The sequence below is a fragment of the Epinephelus moara genome, chromosome 21 (genome assembly GCF_006386435.1).
Source record: "Epinephelus moara isolate mb chromosome 21, YSFRI_EMoa_1.0, whole genome shotgun sequence".
Lineage (NCBI taxonomy): Eukaryota > Metazoa > Chordata > Actinopteri > Perciformes > Serranidae > Epinephelus > Epinephelus moara.
The window spans coordinates 10,206,608-10,226,650 of record NC_065526.1 but is presented as its reverse complement, the minus strand read 5'-3'; the positions used below and the strand labels follow the sequence as shown (position 1 = coordinate 10,226,650).

Below are 20,043 nucleotides of genomic sequence, written 5' to 3'. Positions count from 1 at the left end.
GTTTATGACAAGTTGACATAATGATTATTATTGTCATGACAAAGACATCTTCTGGTAATGTCATCCTGGTTAATGTCAAGTTGTCATAATCAAGACAACCCAAACAATGTCAACTTGTCATGACAAAAACCAAATGACACTTAATGACAGCAGTCATAAACATTTATGACATGTACATAATGTTTATGACAAGTTCATGACCGTGTTATGTCATAGTTATGACAGTGTCATGTCACACTTATGTAGATACCTTCAAGTAAAGTGTTACCGTTTGTTGAGACTGGGATGTCTATTCAACTGTGAGTAAATTGCCTTAAACATCTTAAATGTTGCCCCATATTATTATATATATGTTGTAGCGACACCCACATTTCCCAGCATGCCAGACTGAGTAGTTTGTTGTTAAGTTTGTAGTTTTCTATTCCATTATGCAAATGTCATGTTTTTTGGTACTGTCTATAGTGTGTCTGTTCGTAACATGATGGTTTGTGCTAGTTATTGTCATTTGTGTCTTAATTTATAGTTTGCACCATTAGTGAGTTGGCTATCCCACTTCATGATGTCAGCGGTATTTTCCCCACTTAGTATTCAAAACTGAAACAATCAAAGATAAACTGAAACAAGCAAACCCACCCTTGTAACTAACTAATGAAAAACAGTATAACTCTGTGAATAATAACTTATCAATACTGAAGGCTGCCGTGCCAAAAAGTGAAGTAAAGACGGAGACTGGAGCTGCTCTGGTCAGCAAGCTAACTCGGAACTGTGCGTCGGACGTAAAACAGAAGATATTACGTAAATATGTTATAAACATTACAATCTCTTATACTGAAGTTGCAAAAACAAACCAGCGCTTCAGCTGGTATTGTTCTGCCGTTAATAACAGAAGCCACTGGATGTAACTTAAGTTGCATGAGTACGAGAATTACAAGAAGAAGAAGACAGAGTAAGACTGCACCTGGACCAGAGTTCTTACACTTCACTGAAAATCCAGAGAATCATATCATAACATTCATGATGCACACACATAAAACGCTATGTGTGGTGCCAGCAGGGGCTCTGTGAAGTCCAACATAAGTCTCAGACTGTAGTTTATTGGGGGCGGGGGGCATTGTCCATTTGCAGGTCCATTTGCAAGGGCACCTGCAAATGGACCTGCACTTGTACAGCGCTTTTCTAGTATTCTGACCACTCACAGCGCTTTACCACTACATGTCATACTCACCCATTCACACACACATTCACACACTGGTGGCTGAGGCTACTGTACAAGGTGCCACCTGCTACTCAGTAACCATTTACACACACTCACACAGCCATCAGGAGCGATTTGGGGTTCACTATCTTTCCCAAGGAGGAGCACCTCTGAGCATACACTGGGTATACATGTTTTTTTAACCACAATAAGTAAAAACCCATACCATCACAGCCTTAAATACAATCACTACATACATTATGTAATATCATAAAGTTACTGTATAGACTGTAGCATCCAAACACACAGACAGCTGCAGATGAGAGGGAGCACCCAGCATGCCTCAGGCCCCAAAAATGCATCTAATATGACACTGTTGAATCAGGGAAACCAGTTGGAAGACAGTGCTGCTGGATACTGCACTCGCTGTATCACCTTGTCCGTGTGCAGCTTAGACACATTTAAAAATGTATAAGGGGTAAAGACATGCACTGCCTTGAAACAATATGAAGGCTATCCTGCAGATCTGCACTCTGGGCTGTGTTCAGTGAGCTCAGGGTTGTTGGTTTTTTTTTTTGCTGGCAACATTTGGTCTCGGGGAGGTTGAGGTGGTTCATGATAAAAGCTTTCATCTTTACTGTCAAACTGACCTTGAATGAGGCACTTAGCATCCAACTATTTAAATGAAATTGCTTATAATTATACCGTGGCTCTCACTGATTGGCAGAGTGGTCGGCTGCTCCCTGTATATGCATCCAGTATGTACAATATGTAGATCATGTATTCCTGCATAAGCCGGTCGCTGTAAATAACATGTTCTTTGTCACCTTGTCTGGTAAAGTAACAGTTGAACAAACAAATGAAAATATTATGTAAAACACGTTACGAGCGCGCCTCTCAAAGTATGTGAGCAGAAAGAGTCGTGCATTAGAGTAATGCGGCGAGACTCACGCAGATGAACATTTTTACATAGTATACATTCAAATACACACTCAAACACACACACACACACTATACATAAACACATTATACGCATTAGAAACACACAAGGCAGCCAGCCATGCGCTAAGCTTGGGTTGACAGAGTTCATTTGGAAGATGTAAAATATTTATGAGAGAAGACTCTGCAGGGGAGGAAGAAGAGATGAAAATAGTGAGGGAGCAATGGAGGCATAGCAAATAACGAGACGAATGAAACGATGGCGAGTGGGCCCAACTGAAATGCCCTCTGTTACGGCTGAGCGGAAGAAATGCGAGCTAAATAAGTCATTGTCATTTCAAGTTCATTAGCTCACTGCGTGCCATCCTCTCCTGGGAGAAAGGAGAGAGGGGGGGAAAGGTATGTTTGTACAGTGGCAAAACCCCCTGAGCTCTTGCACACTAGAACTTAAACTCATACTGAAAATTGCTTTATGAGTTTTAAACTTTTAATATTCAGCTTTCTGCACAAGAAAAAACTCAAAAAGATTACAGTTTTATTACTGGCAAAACCTTCAGTGATGTGTAAGACATGATGCAACACAGGATGTACAGATATCTACGGATGGTTTCAAACGACTTGCTCTGAAAACAGAACACACATTAAAAATGGACTGGAATTAGTGGAAGAGGCTCCTACAGGGAGTGGGGAGTGGAAAAAATAAAATAAAGGATTTAGATGATAAAAAGCTAATCCTGTACCAGCAAACAGGATGACAATTGACAGTAATTACATAGTGCCCCTGTAATTATGAGCTTTTTTTATGCGCCCCTCTTCTCATAAGACCTTCGTAATCCTCTGGTCATTCCAGCTCCTCCATCTTCAGACAGTCACTCTACCTCCAGATCTAAATAGCCAAGCGTGGTCAAGCCAAATAAGCAAACCACCATGAAGTACATGGGGCTTTCCTTTGCCACAAATAACGTTTGAGAAATGATGTCACATAAAACCAGATCTCAGTATCTAATTACAGAAAAATGTGCTTAGAAAACAGAAAATCCAGCAGAAGATGAGAGTTGGATTGGACGTTGGAGTGGACTCAGAGAGAACGGAAGAAAGCTGCCTCACCACAAACTGGGAGAGGGAGATATATAAAGAGGCTGCAGCGCACAGCTAGAACAACCCATTTGGGTATTCTGGTTGCTAGAAGAACTAATGTTATGGGGGACTGAGGATCTCTGCAGTTAAAGCCAATTATACAGTGGAGATCCCGAAAATGTACCGGATGGAGAGGGAGAGATGCAGCAGGATCACAGAGCACTAAAGCCTGGAAAAACTCTGCTTGCTTGGCCTCCGGGAAGCCAATAAAACAACACACAGATTTCACTGTAATTACATTCGAACTCAAAGCAAAGGAAGTTGGGGGACGGTTAAAGTGAGTGTGAGAAAATAGATTCCCACAGGAAAAGAAAACTAACAGGATGCTGCAAAATTTCACAGAATCTGCAACATTTTAAGAATTCATCTGTCTTATTCTCACACGTGTCTCCCAAAGCCCAGGAGACGGAGGAGTCCTGAGATGCCGACGTGTGTAGCTCCATAAACAATGTCGATTTTCTTAGATTTTTGGATTGAACTCTTGAAACATATGGCTTTAATGTTCAGGCTATAAAATGCGTGAGTAAAATTAGATCACAAAAATATGGAGTCGTAAAATTCACAGACAAGTACCCGAAACAAACTAGCAATGTTTTTGGAGAGCATCTGTGAGCATGCAGTAAATTTCACATGAAATATAAATGAATTCACAACTTCCTCTGCAGGAGCAGATAGGGGAAAGAATGAGAGATAAAGCCTCAAAGGCAGAAACAACTTAGGGAGAAAGAAAGAGGGGAGGAAATAATTACGATAATGGAAACTAGTGTGAAACAGTTTATCTCGATGAGAGAAAACCTTCAGGAAAATTATGAACGCCAAGTAACAATAAAGCAAAATAACTATTGTGTGGAGCCACTTGCCTGGAGCAGCTAAAAACAAAATCCTCCAAAATGACCAATTTAAAAAGCCAAAGCGGGAGCCATCAGAGAGCAGCAGATTCCACAGAGATGAGGGGAAAGTGGCAACTGTTCTGCATCCCAAGTATGAAAACATGCATCTTTGGAGGAGATTAGGGAGAATAATGTTGACACCTCAGGGGAGAGGAGGGGAAACTGGAGACAAAGAAGATATTCACAAGTCTTGAAACACCTGGGATATCTTCCTTACACCCACACGCACTAACAACACATACGCTAACAGAAGGCTTGATAACTTGCAGTCCAGTTTTTGTACCGCCACTCCGGCACTGTTTTATTCTGCAGATGTGAGCTATAGTGTTTTTAATAAAAAACCTAGGTGCGGAAGAAAGGGCCACTGTTGAACAGAGCAGAACAGAAATGATTGCTTATCAAAGGGAAGTGTGTAGTTGAGGGATATGTGTACTGCTGCGCCTGTGTGTCTATCTTTATTAAATCTGTATTGTGTGTGCCAGGCGTCTGAGCAGCGAGGTGCTGGACACATTTCAGGCATTCAACAGTTAGACAGCACCTTACTGATTTTATCATCTCTTCCAGTCTTTTTATATACAGGCCAATCTCTCATCTCTTCAATTCCTATTTCCTCTTTTTTTGTATTTGAGAGATAGGAGCCTGGAGGCTGTCTCCATCAGGGAATATCCATCTATTTTGGCAATTATATTGGGTATCGAGAACTGGATCTAAACTGGGAGAAGCGTTGAAAAGTGTGCCTCGGCTTCACGAAAGACAGTGGTGGACAAAAGATGTAGTTGCTGCACACAAATGACAAAGGCACATATGACAAAGTAGTTCCTAGTAATGATACCCCTGAATCACCTGATCTTACATGCTCGTCTGACATCGCAAGACCCAATCAACAGCTGCAATAGGATAGACCTACAACCAATAGGAGCAATTGAATGTGACCTAACACTGAGTGACGGACAAGCGCAAAGAGACTACAGCATGCAGAGATGAGCTGTGATGGTGGACGGTGCTCTGCATGGTTTATGCTTCCCGTAGTGTCCCCAATGCGAGGGTACACCAGCCAAAAATGACATCATCATGTACTGTGCATAAAGCGCAAAGGCTCTGTTGTCAGTCATCGTCTGAAACACGCCCCACATCAGATCAATGATAGGACCCGGGCCAGGACAGCTGGAAATCTTTCCGAACCTGCCCTATTAGTCAATCAGTTCTTTGGACAATTGACAGAACATTAATCAACAACTATTTCGACAACCAATTAATCATCATGAATCCAGCAAAAAAATAACAAGATTCTTTTGAAAAGTATTTGCAGCTTTTCTTTTCTTTATATCAATGTAAGTCACACTTCTTTGGGAACTGGTGATGAGATTTTTTACTTTGTTCCTGACATTTCGTAGACTTGAAAATCAGAAACAGTGCTGCCACTAAAGTACTATTCGGACGGGATTAGTTTTACATAGGGATGTGGACTAATGTCAGTTTACCACAGGATGTCTGTAATATAAATGTCCGATTCGCACGAGACAAGAAATCTCCGTAATTCTACCAGAGATGGGAGTGGTAACTCGGTTTGCGCCCTGGCGTCACCTCCCTGTCGGCATGTGCGTGCTACGTTGCTTCCTGTATGTGTAATAATAATTAGTGATTAGCCCAATATGAAATACTGCCCATGATCAGGATTGTGTGTACACATGATTAGCAATATGGATTTATATTAGGCCTACCGAACACAACCAGAAGTCTCGTGGCTCTGAAAAGTGCTTTCTTCTTGACCGTATTAATTGTTCTCCCACGTAGGGCTATGCGATCATTAGAAGAATGTCTGTTATCACGACTGCTGACAACACCGAATGCTTCTTCAATCGAAAAAACACGGATAACTAGTTGTAAACGCGGAAAAATTGTTGTGACAAAATATTTACATACATTTTCACAGATTATTGCCTTCGCACAGGATTAATATTACCCAAGGTAATTTCTCCAGACTGTTTTACAGAAGGTAAAAGTCGCCGTCATTTTTGCTGACATTATCCATAATGATTACAGACATGGCGCGCTCGGACGGGACTAAAATCCCTGGTAATAATTACTTTACCTCACGTTAAACTAATCCCGTCCGAATAGGGCTTAATACTTATTTTTATTAAAGATTAATGTCACGTAATTTTCTTGATTAGTCATTAGGTCTTTCACATGTCAGACGGCAGTGAAAAATTAGGGATGCACTGATCTGGTACTGATACTGGAGATCGGGCAATACTGACTCTGGATTGGGTTATTGGGAACAATGGGACCAATCAATTGAATTCAATTTATTTCTGATTACACATGCATGTTCTTCATCATGTGTCAGCAGTACGCCAATACACCACATAGCTGGGGGGAGCTAAAAACACACACGTCCGCTGTTTCGAGGTATTTCACGCTTGCTACGCCAACAAGCTCTACAGCAACTTGCAATGTAATTCCTGTTAATTTGAACAATTTTTTTTTTTACCAAGTTGCTGGTGCATTACTTATTATTTTCATGATAAATAACAGTTAAGTAAATTCTTATTATTATTTAATCTACCTATCTAATTATTCTTATTTAATCTATGTATTTATCTGTTAAATTTTGTTTCACATAAATTAAGGCTTTATTAAGTGATGTAACAAAGCAGTGTTAAAGTCAAGCCTGATGTTGCCTCACATATGAAAGGATGATTCCAGTCCACACAGTGAGGCATACAGCTCATCAATTAAGCACTGGTATTGGATCATTACTCATTATCAGCCAATACCAAAAGTGTCTGGGCTGAAAAAGTAATATCTGTGCATCCCTATAAAAAACACCCATTACAATTTTCTAATCTCCGAGGTCTTCAAATGTCTAAAACTCACACTGTTCAGTCTCTGGTCACATGTGACAAAGAAAAGCAGTGAATCTCCACATCTGAGAAGCTGAGAGATTCAACAACAAATTAATAGATACTGAAAATAATCATGAGTTGAACTCCTACACAGAACCACGAGATGGAGAATATCTGTTTTTCTTTATTTTGCCTTTAACAAAAAATGTAAATATACAACAATATACCTCATTATTTATGAGCAGGCCCACATGGAATCTGAGCCTGCAGCGCTTTGACGACAACTCCACAGATTTTCCCACAGACTAAAAAATTGTTATCTTTAATGAATACTGTCGATCAAAAAAAAAAAAACTACATTCAGTTGAATTGCGCAGATTTATCACGGCTGAAAACTAAAAAGAAAAAATTATGTGCAGATTCCACATGGGACTGTTTATGACTGTATGACAGACTAAATCTTGTGAAAATGTATCCTTACTTAAATAATTAGCGTTTAAAAGAGTTCACACAAGCCGGAATCAATAATCAGAATCCGAGTCAATAAAATCTACAAGCCCATATGTGGCTGTTTGTGTGTCTCTGTGGGCCTGCTGAATTTGTTGCCATAGTGCCACAGCCACAGGATTTCCCAACAAACACTCCGGTCCACAGCTGCAGACAGTGCGTATGTGTGTGTTGGCGTAGGGCGTGTCACCCTGTAAAATTCATACTGCGTGCCCTCACTTAATATTGTAGTGGGCGTCCTGGTTTGGGTCTATACCATCTGTCAAGCGGCGGGAGGGCAAGAGGAGAGGTAGCTGGAGCAGGATCGAAGCCACGCTGCGAGCTAAAGCCAGTTCCTTGTCACTTCAAATACTCACCTGGTCTACAGAAAGCACTGCTGGAGGGGACATGGGCCACAACAGCTTGCCATGGCACACATACGCATTTACATAACTGACGAAAGGGCAAAGCACAAACGCCAGCAATCATTCGCACACAATGACAGCAAATGGAAAGGAAGTGGTTTAATAACATTCTCACTACGGCTTTAGAAGTCATGCAGAGTCCACACACACACACACACACACACACACACACACACACACATCTGTGGCACACACATACAAATGAATGCTCTCCTATTTGCTTGGGCACTGCACACACATCTGCGCTCAACCACACACACACACACACAACGAGAGACAGTGAAGGGGCTTGCTGTGACGAGGGAATAATTCTCCTTTTGACACAACCAATTCCTCTGAAGACAAAAGAGGAGTCATACACCAACACACTGCAGCCCTCAGAGGAACAACAGCCATGCNCTATTTGTGTGAGTGTAGCTCTAACCACACTTTCCCACACCCGCCAAACCATACCAAACCACAGACTTCAGATGAGTATGCCCACCACACACACACACACACTTACACACACACACGCCTGTTGCAATGACACTGCAAACCCCTGTGGTGACATAAAAAGACTGGCCTATGCTGTCATCTGTGTGTGTGTGTGTGTGTGTGTGTGCTTGCCAAGGGAGGGCTGTACGTGTGAACTCTCACATTAGACGAGTGACAGGGAACAAAAGACACGAGGAGCGCGAGAAGAGAGAATAGAGAGGAGTGGCAGCAGCTGAAGTGCATGCTGGTCTGAGAAGCGGCAGCTGATAGTTGTCAAGGTGGTGCAATATATTCTAAAAAGCAATCTCTGTGGGAACTCAATTTCCTACCTTTTACACACTGAGGTAAATTACTGTAGTTTTCTAAAATCACTCATAGGAAATAGAGTTTTCCACCTCTTTCTGTCTTTGCCGTCAATGTAATTATTTCACTGTTTTCTTTACTTGTGCTTTTTAAAGGAAATAGGATTGTAAAATTTCAGTCTGACCTTAAACCGTCTGCCCAAAAACGATTCAGATCAAAGCGACAACTTCGATGTCTGTGCTTACTCGAGGAAACTGCTAAGTGTGGAACCTGTGGAAAAGGTTTCCCTGTCCTTGTTCGCATTGTATGTAGAGTTCAGAGCAACTAAACATGTTTGGACAGACTGTCCTCCAGAGTTCCATGTTTCCAAAAGGCCCAAGACTGAAAACGATTATGTAAAGAAATGCAGCGCAGAGCACGTTTTTAAAAGGAGCTGTTTGGTTTAAACCATTTTTAACTCCATCTTTTCTTTGTGTTGTTTTTTCCTACATATAACCCGTCACAGGGCGGAGCAGGGACTAGCAAAACCAAGCAGACCAGGGCAGCCCAAGTCACACTCAGCAGTCCATCGGCCCTCTCCCTCTCTCCTCTCTCTCTCTCTCTTCCCTCTCTATGGGGAACATCAAACACACTGTGGTCTGTTTCATGCTCCCTGCAGCCCATTATGGCTTAATGCTTCAAGAGGCTTCTTACTGACTTCAGCATTTTAACAACTCCAGCATATTCAGTTGGTAGGAAAACACACACACACAAAGAGACGTGCACGCTCGCAAACACACACACACACGGCTGCACATAAACAGGCGCAGACAGGAGCCCAGATGCAGGGATTCGCACACTTTAAACTGCAGCAGAGTTACGAGCCTGCACACTGTGATACAGAAACAACTGTTGCTCTTACTTTAATCCGTCTGTAGAGGAAGACCAACAGATGCATGGGGCTTTATGCTGACGTTAACCTTCAAATAAGCCCTGGCCCTCTTATCTCCAAGTCGGTTAATGAGTTCCATTCATAAGGCGGCAATATGTAATTCAGTGCGATCAATTAGTTATCCGCCATATGGAGAATATAAGAACACCACATCAGCGGGGATATTAATGGGGTGGAGATAAGGCTGATGTCCACAGCGTCCGCAATGACAACAAGCTTATCTCAACACACGCACATGGTGTTTACTGTTTATGGTCAAGTTTGGTCTGTCCCTTTATCTGTCTATAGCCATTTTCAAAAATGAAATGCACAACATTGCTGGATTCATGTGTTTAAGTAATGTTTTTTTTAGTGACTGTGCAATTTAGAAATGCTGTTACGGCTTAAGAGTTTTACTGAATATGAGTTCAATCATCTGTGCAGCTGGCATGAATGAGAATGTCTGTCTCTCCTTAGCATCTTTAAGTGTTTTGAGAACGAGACAATTATTATTTTCTTTGTGCATACAGTAACACATGATAACTAGAAAAGTGCTTTCAGTGTTGTACAGATCTCTACCAGGCAGCTGCTTCAAACAATGCATGCAGCACAGCTGTGCCCGGTGGCGTTGTCCATTCCAGCTTCCTTACAATCAAGATGGTTCATCAAATGAGGATTTTTTTTTCATCTCGTGTCGTGCCTGACTTTAGTGGGTCATAACATAGCAGATATGGAATGAATCTGCAGAGGCTCTGGTTTAAAATGAAACCAAACTTTTCTATGGATGCCCGTTGATGGAATGCCAAAATGTAGCCAGGAACTGACTAGTTGCAGCTTGTTTTTAGCAAAGCCAACTGCCGGAAATGCCTCTTGCTACGTGACTTTGCTGAGAACTTGTGGCCCTTACCAGCTGGTTTAGAAGAATGATGGTGTAACGTAGATTTATCATTTGATTTGAGTCTGATTTAGGTTAAATAAAAAGGGATTTAACTGAAGAATGAAGCAATGATTTGTGTTTTTCCCTTGACATTTTGTAGCGGTGGATACCAGCTATCCTGGACAAATCCCCAACTAATTTAAATTAATATTTTACTTAGAAAATGACAGTGTAGGATTGTGTTTATTCTCCTGTCTGGTGCCAAACTTATACTTTGTTAAATCGGGGATAAATCTATGCCACAGAAATGTTTGCATATGCTCTGCCATATTTACATGATTTTTCTTGACTGCTATTTTGGCTAATTTGTTTTGACTGTTGTGATGAATGACCTTTAATACTGCACCATGTGAAAATTTTCGCACATTTCACAGACACCCCCCCCCACACACACACACACACAATCCCCCACAATCAACACTTGTTGATTACTGCAACCATGAGAGGTCCATGAGCATACAGTCATAAATGTGCACACAAATATTAGGCTGACTGGTCCAGTAGTGTGTGAGATTAGGTGTGGACAGACAGACACACATGCACGCACATGACTGAGTGGCTAATTTATTGCAATGCTCGTAATAAGGCAGACAGGAAGTAAGCATTTTTTTCCTTTTAGCTTACGCCATGTTGGAAATGTTCGGAAATCTCATGATGTCCGACCCAGTGAGATTGCTCCAGGGTTTTAAGATGCTGACCATCTAATTGCAACACCCCAGGTCCAAGTCCGCTTACTTATACATGCCTCCCTGAGCTGGGACACAGATTCAGTCTCTATGCCCGTTGCTACAGAGTGTTGGCTTGCACAGGTAAAGAAACACTTTAGCTCAGTAACACTGTTAACAGTGCAGTGTTGGTACTAAAAGATTAATAAATAATTGATAACACTGTGAACATATTTTTATAATCCGAGCTGACATGAGACTACATTGCTGAGGGGATAAGAATGAGGTGCCAGCACATGTCAAGCAGCCTCACAGGAGGGTGGACAGAGGAGCCGGAGGGTCTTAAGCTAACAGCAACTGGTGGTAGACATAAAGATACTGTATAAGTATGTCCACACAGATTAAGAGCTTTAATACATACACAATTGTACATAGTCTGCAATTCTCTCTGGACCATAAACACTCAAGTCGATGAGCCATTTGGGTTGAAGATAACGCAGGGATGTGAGAGCTGGGTGCTTGTATACCGTGAGGGTGAAATAAAAAGTCAAATTAATATGACTCCTTTATATTTTTGCTGTTTTGTTGTTGCAGCCTCTCCCTGGCTGGCCAGCTATGTTTTATTCTGGCAGTGGACTCCTATCTGCATTTAACCTCTGGCTAGAAAATGGTGTAGGGGGCAGCAAATACACAAGCAGCCATTATCTTATCATTACCCTCAGTCAAAGAGGTGAGAGAGTCGCCTGAGGAGATTTCCTACCCAGCGTGTGAAAACTCATGCTCTGTTTTAGCTACAACGCTGCTATTATGCATTTCCAGACTTATACCCAAATTCACAGGCAAGCTGCTGAGTTCAAAACATTCCCATACTTTTTTTTTTTTCACTGTGGGCTAACATACTGATCAGCCCATATTTCCAGCCACAAGCCAGTCTTTAGTCGACAACAGTTCCTAGCAAGCCTGGTGAGCAGCAATCCCACTGTATCATTAGCCAAACACTGGTTAGAGATGACACTTCAGAGCAGCGAGCCACTCGCAGTCAGCCTGTAGCAACCAGCAAGCAGCAATCAACAACAACACAAATACAGCATGGGAAAAGCCAAAGTCATACCAAAACGTAACCAGCCTTCCTGCAGATGTCTCATGCAGCCTGTCTCTTTGTATAGGCTTATATGTCATTGAGCATCTAACACTCATTGGCTGCCAGCTGCTTTCAAAGAGCGTCTGGCGCCTCTCGCTTTAAGAGCCGATGAGAGAGAGAAACAGAGAGATGAAGAATGTCATCCCCTGAAAGACAAAAAGATAAGTCATCAGGACTGTAATGATGGGGTGGGACAGGGAGGGGGCAGTGCAGGGAGGAGACAGATGAGCCTCGTGAAAATCAATCACCCATTTTTGGTAAATACCTACAAAAAAAGCAGTTTCCTAAAACTGATTACACTCGGCGGAGTTAAACTAGCATCATCGCACTCATTTTGATTGCTTGCGACCCATCGCTTTTCATTTCTGCTCAACTGATGCTGTTACCATGGTCCAGTAAACTCCGCTTCAACACAATAACAAACAACTCACCCTCAACTCAATAGCTCTCTTCCGCGTGGGTTTTTCTCTAGGGCAAATTACTTAAGAGCAGGGGGACTATCCAAGTTGTTATATGAGGCGTATCGATGTGAAAGCAATATCTAGGAATCTTCTTCCACCGCTGACTGGGCATAATCAAACAGGGACTGGCATGTGGGATGTGGGATGGGAGTGTTTTGCAGTTTTTTTTAACCACACAGGTTCACAAACGTACCAAATGCAAACGTAAAAAGCAGAGGTAGAAAAGTTAAAAGCACATCTTTAAATCCCAAACTAATCAAAATTAAATCTCATGGACTTAGAAGCACTGATAACTTTTTTAAGGGTATATTACTTGCAGACTTTGTTGAGACTTCTGCATATGCTTCCATGTTCAATTACACAATTTTGTGCACCTAAAAATGAAGAACTTCAGAAGTGTATTCGCTACTTTGTGTGTCAAGGAATTTGATCTCATATATTGTGCAGCAAAGGATTTTAAAGTGCTGTGACTGGACATCATTTCTCAAGCCGTCTCTCATCGTCCTCCCAGACTGACTCGGGGTGATGTACTCAGCATGTGACCTTGAGTCAGGCCCGACCAATACATTACGTTGATCAAGCCCCGGCGTCAGAGCAGGAAATATCCCTCTTCAGATGTCAGGGATCATGCACAACATCCAGGTGGCTCATAATTTGGAGGCATAAATTAAAGCTTTCATATTTTACTCAGGTGTTTAATATGCCAGACTAGAGCGGATGAGCGGTTATTTATGCTTGAGAGCCAAGAAGACGGGGACATGGAGAGAAATATTGTCAAAGCCAAATCGCCCCTTTCCTCTATCTCTCTTTCTGTCTCACATTTATCCACTTCTGCATCTCTCCTTTTCTCCCTCAGTTCTCTATCCGTCTCTTCCTGGCACTCAGGGTCTGTCTCACTCCCTTATTTTCTCTCTTACTGAGAATGCATTGACCCCAGACTTAAGTAAGCTCCACATCATTGATTGAAACAAGAGGGATAGGTGGTGTCATGACAAGACAGATTTTATCTTTAAAGCATTATGGATTACAGACATTTGGAAGGAAAGGGGGTTTCTAAGGCACCGGGGCTGGCGTTAATTCTGTCAAATGATTTATTCAGTATGGTCAATCAATTAAATTAGAAGTGTCCACTTACTACTTGGCCCTCACTACCTTATGATGTATGGCGTGATGACATGAGCTAACAGTTTCATCACATTACCGCCCCACCCTCAAAATCTTATAATCTCTCCCATCCTATCAGTGCAATCACAGGGAAAGATCTACTGTGCTGCCTTTGCATCGGATATCATGTTCCTCAGAAGCGCACTCTTAATGCTCCATTTATGCATCTTAGTGGCAGCTCTGGATAGTTAGGAACCTGAGTGAGATCACAGGGAAACACCTAAAATCTGTAGGGTGAGAAGCAATACCCACAGCACGTTATATGCAGTCTATTTCTGTCACGGCACAATGCTCTTTCTGCAGCCGTGCTGTGCTGTGTGAGAGCCCATATGCTATCAGAAAATAGAGCAGTTTCTACTTTAGGAGTGTGTGACCTTTAGGTGAATACTGCAGAAAGTCACCCTTGTATGTCTCAGTGCCAATCGGCCTGTGCTAATGGACAAACATCTCTGTCTTCACAGGGGAGGAGAGTTTATCTGCTGTCACAGTGGTGTAGCACTCTGCAGAAAATGAATTGGACAACACAGAGGAGGTGACTGATGCAGAGTCTGGGGGGGCTTTTTGAGGAAAGGGTATGTTATCTGATTGAGAGGGACTGAGGCGGTGTTACAGTATGAACCATTGCCCACGCTTATTTCCTGTTGGTAAAAGCCTCCAGATCACTTCAGATATCAGTGTTTTACTTCCTGCTCTGTACTTTTTGGAAAACAGTTCTTCACGTGCAGCACTTTGACAGTTTTGGGACAATGAACTATAAAGTATGCCAGTTTAAAATTAATTTTCCTTTTTAATCCGTGCACTGGAAAGTGGTTGTGTAAGCATGCACAGTCACAGCCTCCTGTCTTGTCCATGCATGTACGATACTGTAACTGTAGAACCTGAAATTGCAGTAAACTGCATGTGTGTGTGTGTGTGTATGTGTGTTCATGTGTGTGAGAGCGTTGCACTGAATTCCACAGGAGGCACACGTGTAATCATCTGAGCTGAAGACGGGCTTGTGACTGTCTGACATCAGACCATGAATGACACAGTGAGCAACATCATATTTGCGTGGTTACAGCACATGGTCAAGTGACTGTCTGGCAATTCTATAAGGATTCTCCGCACAAAGACCACATATAGCTTAAAGACGAGGGCAGGCTGGGGAGTGCCCTCGGGAGCAGCAGCAGCTTAGTTTACAGTGACAGGGAAACCGAGAAACATGAACAGAAACAGAGGTGCTGATCCTGCTTCTGTTTCTAAAAATGTCAAGCGTGCGAGAGAATTTGAAGGGACTTTCTCATATTTCTGAGCAGTGTTTCATCTTGAGAAATAGCCAAGAGGTAGAGCTCCTCTGATTTACAGAACCACGTGACGTGAGATGAGCGTGACTACAGGTTTAAAAGGTACAAAGACAGAAACTGGGATTCGCTCACTCACAACAGAACAAAGTGCATCTTTTTTAAGTTTGTGGTGAACATGACAATTTTTTAAAAGTACCACTTCCCTGCAGTGATGTGTGCCAACTGTGTGCAGTTTGTAAACCAAGTGCACACAATCATTCATTTTCAGGATCATTCATTTCTACGAGACAGGTCAGATCTACAGTACACACCAGCACTTACACAATAAATGGTGCTACTGCAGGTGCGACTTTGGCCCCAAAATAGACTAACATTCCTAGGGGGACTTGCAGAGGGATTATGGTTCTCAGTGGCAATGAGTTTACAGCAACTCTGTGAGGCTGAACATTTTATGGCATGATTTAAACAGACTGTTATGCTGTATATAGACAGGTATGATCCAGAAAGAGTGCACACAATATGACTTTGTTCAGGGTGTATTTTAAAGGAGTTTTACCTGATATTTCAGACTGAGGGAGACCATCCAGAGGGAATCCTTTCCCGCTATAAAACTGCCTGATATCCGAACAACTCCGGGCTTTGCTGGTCCCTTTGTCCCCATAGGCTGGTGCCGTTAGAGAGCACACTGCCAGAGCCGCTATGATGAAGGAATCCATCCCGGCCGGCTGCTGTATGTGGACTTAGTCAAGTGCAAATCCGACCAAGAGGCGAAGCGACTGTGTTGAGTCCTCAAACGGAGCAGGAGACTCCCAGTGTAAGTGGCCGCGTGTCAAACTGGGCTACTGAGTGCTGCTGTGCGTAAAATATCCTCCACCTTCCTACAGCCCTGTTGCCCTCTCAGTGCGTCTGCTGAGTGTGTGGCTGCTCTCCGCGCACTGCTGCACGGCACAGGAGCGACACTTCACAGCGCAGAGGTCCCGTCTCTTCCCACTCCTGTAGGGCCGATGTGGACAGGACAGCAGATTTATTATTTTTCCCCAAACAATCAAATCTTCTCACGCTGTGCCCGGGATGAGTGCAGACCTCCTGTCTCCTGTATATCCACTGTTGGGATGGGGTTTTTTTGGTTTCACCTAGAGAGAGGGAGAAGCAAGAGAGAGATGAAAGAATTAGGTTACGCGTTTACAGCTGAAATAATTTAGGTCGTGTCAGAAAATAGCTCTGTGTTGCGCTGACGCGGTGCAGCCAGGTTCTGTCGCCGCACGCCTACCGGCTATGACGGCCCGGAGGGATCTGAGTAAGGAGGTGCGCACAACACAGGCAGCAGCTACCGCAGCTCGTTCCCGGCTCAGGGTATTCTGAACGATGCTATGCCAGCGCTGCCACTCCGAGGAATGAGGAGGAGGAGGGAGGGAGAGGAGAGGCAGACAGAGTGGAAGAGAGAGTGAGAGGGACTATATGAGGTTTCGCCTTCCTCCTCTGTCTCATCTAAATATTATTTTTAGACATGTTTCAGAATAACATTACGAGCAGGTTTGGGTTGAGTTTTGGGAACATTTGTCGTGTTCAGTTAGTATCAGTGCTGCATGTGGTGTTGGGTGTATCATGAGGCTCTCAGGGAAAGAATGTGCTCTACGCCTCCTGACAGCTTGAGCTCCAGCAGCCAGGTGTCTCAGGTGAATTGTGGGCGTGCCCTCGACCCCACGCACCCACCCACCAGCACAGGTCAGCGCTGAGTGTACCTCTCCTCCACCACAGATAGTGGCTGCATACATGCGCCTTATCACTCCTCAAGGTGCAATTACACTACAAGTCACTACCTGCCCTGTTGGCTGTTTACCTGTCACCTGCTGAATGCCGTCATTATCCCAGTTTCTGTAGGTGTATGTGAACTACACCAACCTTCTGTGTGAAATAAGTTTGCACCATTGGCGGATTATAAGACAATGAGCCCCTCGGCACAGATATGCAAAGGGCCCCACCACCTCTCCAACACAGGAGCTCTTTGTAATCATAAAGCGCCTTTTTTGTGGTTTTGTGTTTCTTTGTGTTCATTTCTGAGGTAATTTTCTGTTACTTTCTAGTCATTTTGTGTCTTTCTCTAGTTATTTTGCCCTTTTTTGTATTTATTTTGTGTCTCTGTGTTCATTTCGAGTCCTGCTGAGGTCATTTTGTGGGGTTTTTTTTTTGGTCGCTCTGTATTGCTTTGTAGTTATTTTGCATCTCTTTTGGTCTTTTCATGCCTCTTCCTGGTCAGTGCATGTTAATTTAAGGACAGCTTAAATTAAGGACTGGCACTATTTGGTCTGCTTTAAAGGAACCCTGGTCCGCTTCCACAGACAGTCTCGGTTCATTTGGAGTGGTATGAATGCTCATTCGAACTCTGGTGCGGACCAAACGAGCAAACCCTGGTTCACTTGAAAACTGGGGGTCTGGGTTCACTTGCTAGTGAATCCTGGTGCGGTTTGCTTACAGTGGGAAATGCAAACGGACTATCCAGCGAACCAAAGAGAGGAAGTGCACCAAAGAGAGGAAGTGATGTAGAGTGCCTTGCATTTTGGTGTTTGGTGTTTTTGTGGTGACCAAGCCAGCTGAAGAGGATGGATTTGTGTTTTCGGTCCTGGCCAATCAATGAGCCGGGTTCTCTTTTTTCCTCATGCTATTTTTCTTCCTGGTCAGTGGTGGTTTCGGGCAATACACCCCCAAATGAGCAGCTGTTGTAACTGCGTGACATTGTCCAGGCAGTTTGGTCCGCTTTAAGAAGTGCAGTGTGAAAGTGAACCGAACCAAATGAAGGTGTGAAATTTTTCCGCATTCCCCTCCCAATTGAACTGAGTCCCCTGGACTATCCTGAATGCGGACATGTGACATCTTGCAAGTGAAGGCCAGGGGGAACTTCTGATACTTTCAACCTGGTCTCACCCCGAAGTCGTTGAAATCTGGCGCATGAGCAGTGACTTGCAGCATCAGACCCAGACGAAAAAATCTGTCCTTTCACCTTGGCATGATACGCTACTAGTCATCGTTATAGTTTAATGGCGCCCTGGGGAAGGGGAAACGCGGTGAGAAAAGGAGAGAGTGGTGTTCATGTCCTGTACGATTCTAAAGCCAAACCCTGTTATTTTTTCCTAAACCTAACCATGTGTGTTAGTTGTTGAAGGAAAAAAATGCAATTCCTTGTGTTGTACCGACGAAGTGCATTTATTTTGAAAGATACTGTATGGAAAGGTTAAATTTCCTGTGAAAACTGAAGTGTATTTTGAAAGAAAACAATGCATGTAAGAGGCAGAACTTGACACGGTGTCCCAGAACAACAACAACCAACACACCCAGGGTACCTTTCATGTCATATGTGGACATGGAAAGTCCATGACCAAACGTCAATATGTGACGAGGTCAGAGTGAGAATGTGTTTGATGAATTTTGCCCATTTTGTATTTATTTTGTGTCTCTTTTACAGTTCCTTTGCATCTCTTGGTCTTCTTGAGCCTCTTCCTGGTCAGTACATGTTAATTTAAGTGACATTTTGTGAGTGCTGACACTGACACTTTGGGTTTCTGGGTCGGCACCAGGTAGGCCCATTCAGTAATCCATCTATGGCTTGCACCAATTGTCTTATATACAATAACCCTACCCAATAAGGCTGTTTACTTAATTGGCTTTATTTGGCAAAAGCCATTTCTACTTCCCTTACATCTCTGAAGGAAATGATCTGTTTATAAAGCAGGCTACATCTTTTACATACTTGGAATTTTTCAGTGTATTCATTACTTCTAAGAGGATCAGTAAGTCTGGATCCCAAGGAGCAAGGCAGTGCCTTGTCATGGCCACTGGCTTTAATATGTCCATAACTAATGCGTTTTTCCTCTTCTTCTTTTTTCTGTATGGGAGAGAGAGAAGTTCACTCAGTTCAGGTCAGGAGCCCTCTGAGGCAACGGTTGAGTTAAAAAGATTACTCCACCCGCAAAATGATCATTTGTATCATCAGTTGCTCACCTCATGTTACCCTGAGTTTGTGAAGACACAGTGTCCTCACATGCCACCACGGTGAATCCATAAAAGGCAGACAATGGGGTCCACATTTAACAACAGCAAAAGTATATCAAAACATCCGTTTACAAACTCTCATGCACTCCTGCATTAGAATCTAATTCTCATTCATCCAGTTGTTTGCTTAATACTTCCCAAACACATGCATTTTTGCTAAAACAATATAAAATACATCCGCTTGTGAGTGGCATGCCATGTGTGCTCCATGTGAGCAGAGATCAAGTGCCAAGGCTCCCTCAGCTGTGCATGAGACTGCTTGCACTGACCTGTTTTAAATTGTAATGTTTTAGCAAAAAATTCATGTGTGGGAAATACTAAGCATACGACTGGATAAATGATACTCGTGTTACACTGCATGAGTTATGTGAGAGTCTGTGAATGGATGTGTCGAAACAGATTTGCAGCCCCTGTTTACTTTAACTCAGTGGTTCCCAACTGGTCCAGCCACGGGGTCCAGATTCTTCCTTAGTCATTAGTTGAAGGTCCACACAGTTTAATACATCCACAGATATACTTGTGTTTGGCCATGTCATCAAGCTAGTTAGCTGTCTCTGTTAAGTAGCTGTCTGTTATTCACTCACTCTACAGCAGGAAACAGCACTTCAAAATAAAAACAACTAGTCCATAGCCATTGGTAGCTTTGTCACCTTCTACCTATGCCAATCCTCGATGCCTATGTGCAGTTTCACATAGATTGACCACGTCAGTGAGTAGAAAAACGTGGGACAGAC

At 42.9% G+C, this 20,043-nt stretch overlaps 1 protein-coding gene across 1 annotated transcript in view; it reads right to left on the bottom strand.

Moving 5' to 3' along the window:
• gpc1b (glypican 1b) overlaps window positions 1–16,764 on the bottom strand; it is a 100,128-nt gene extending 83,364 nt beyond the window's left edge. Inside the window, exons 1-2 of the mRNA XM_050033326.1 lie at window positions 16,533–16,764; window positions 15,819–16,395 (exon numbers count right to left, since the gene is read on the bottom strand). Of these exons, the coding sequence (XP_049889283.1) occupies window positions 15,819–15,978 (160 nt within the window). The 5' untranslated portion in view covers window positions 15,979–16,395; window positions 16,533–16,764. The remainder of the gene's footprint in view (window positions 1–15,818; window positions 16,396–16,532) is intronic.
• Window positions 16,765–20,043: the final 3,279 nt, after the last annotated feature.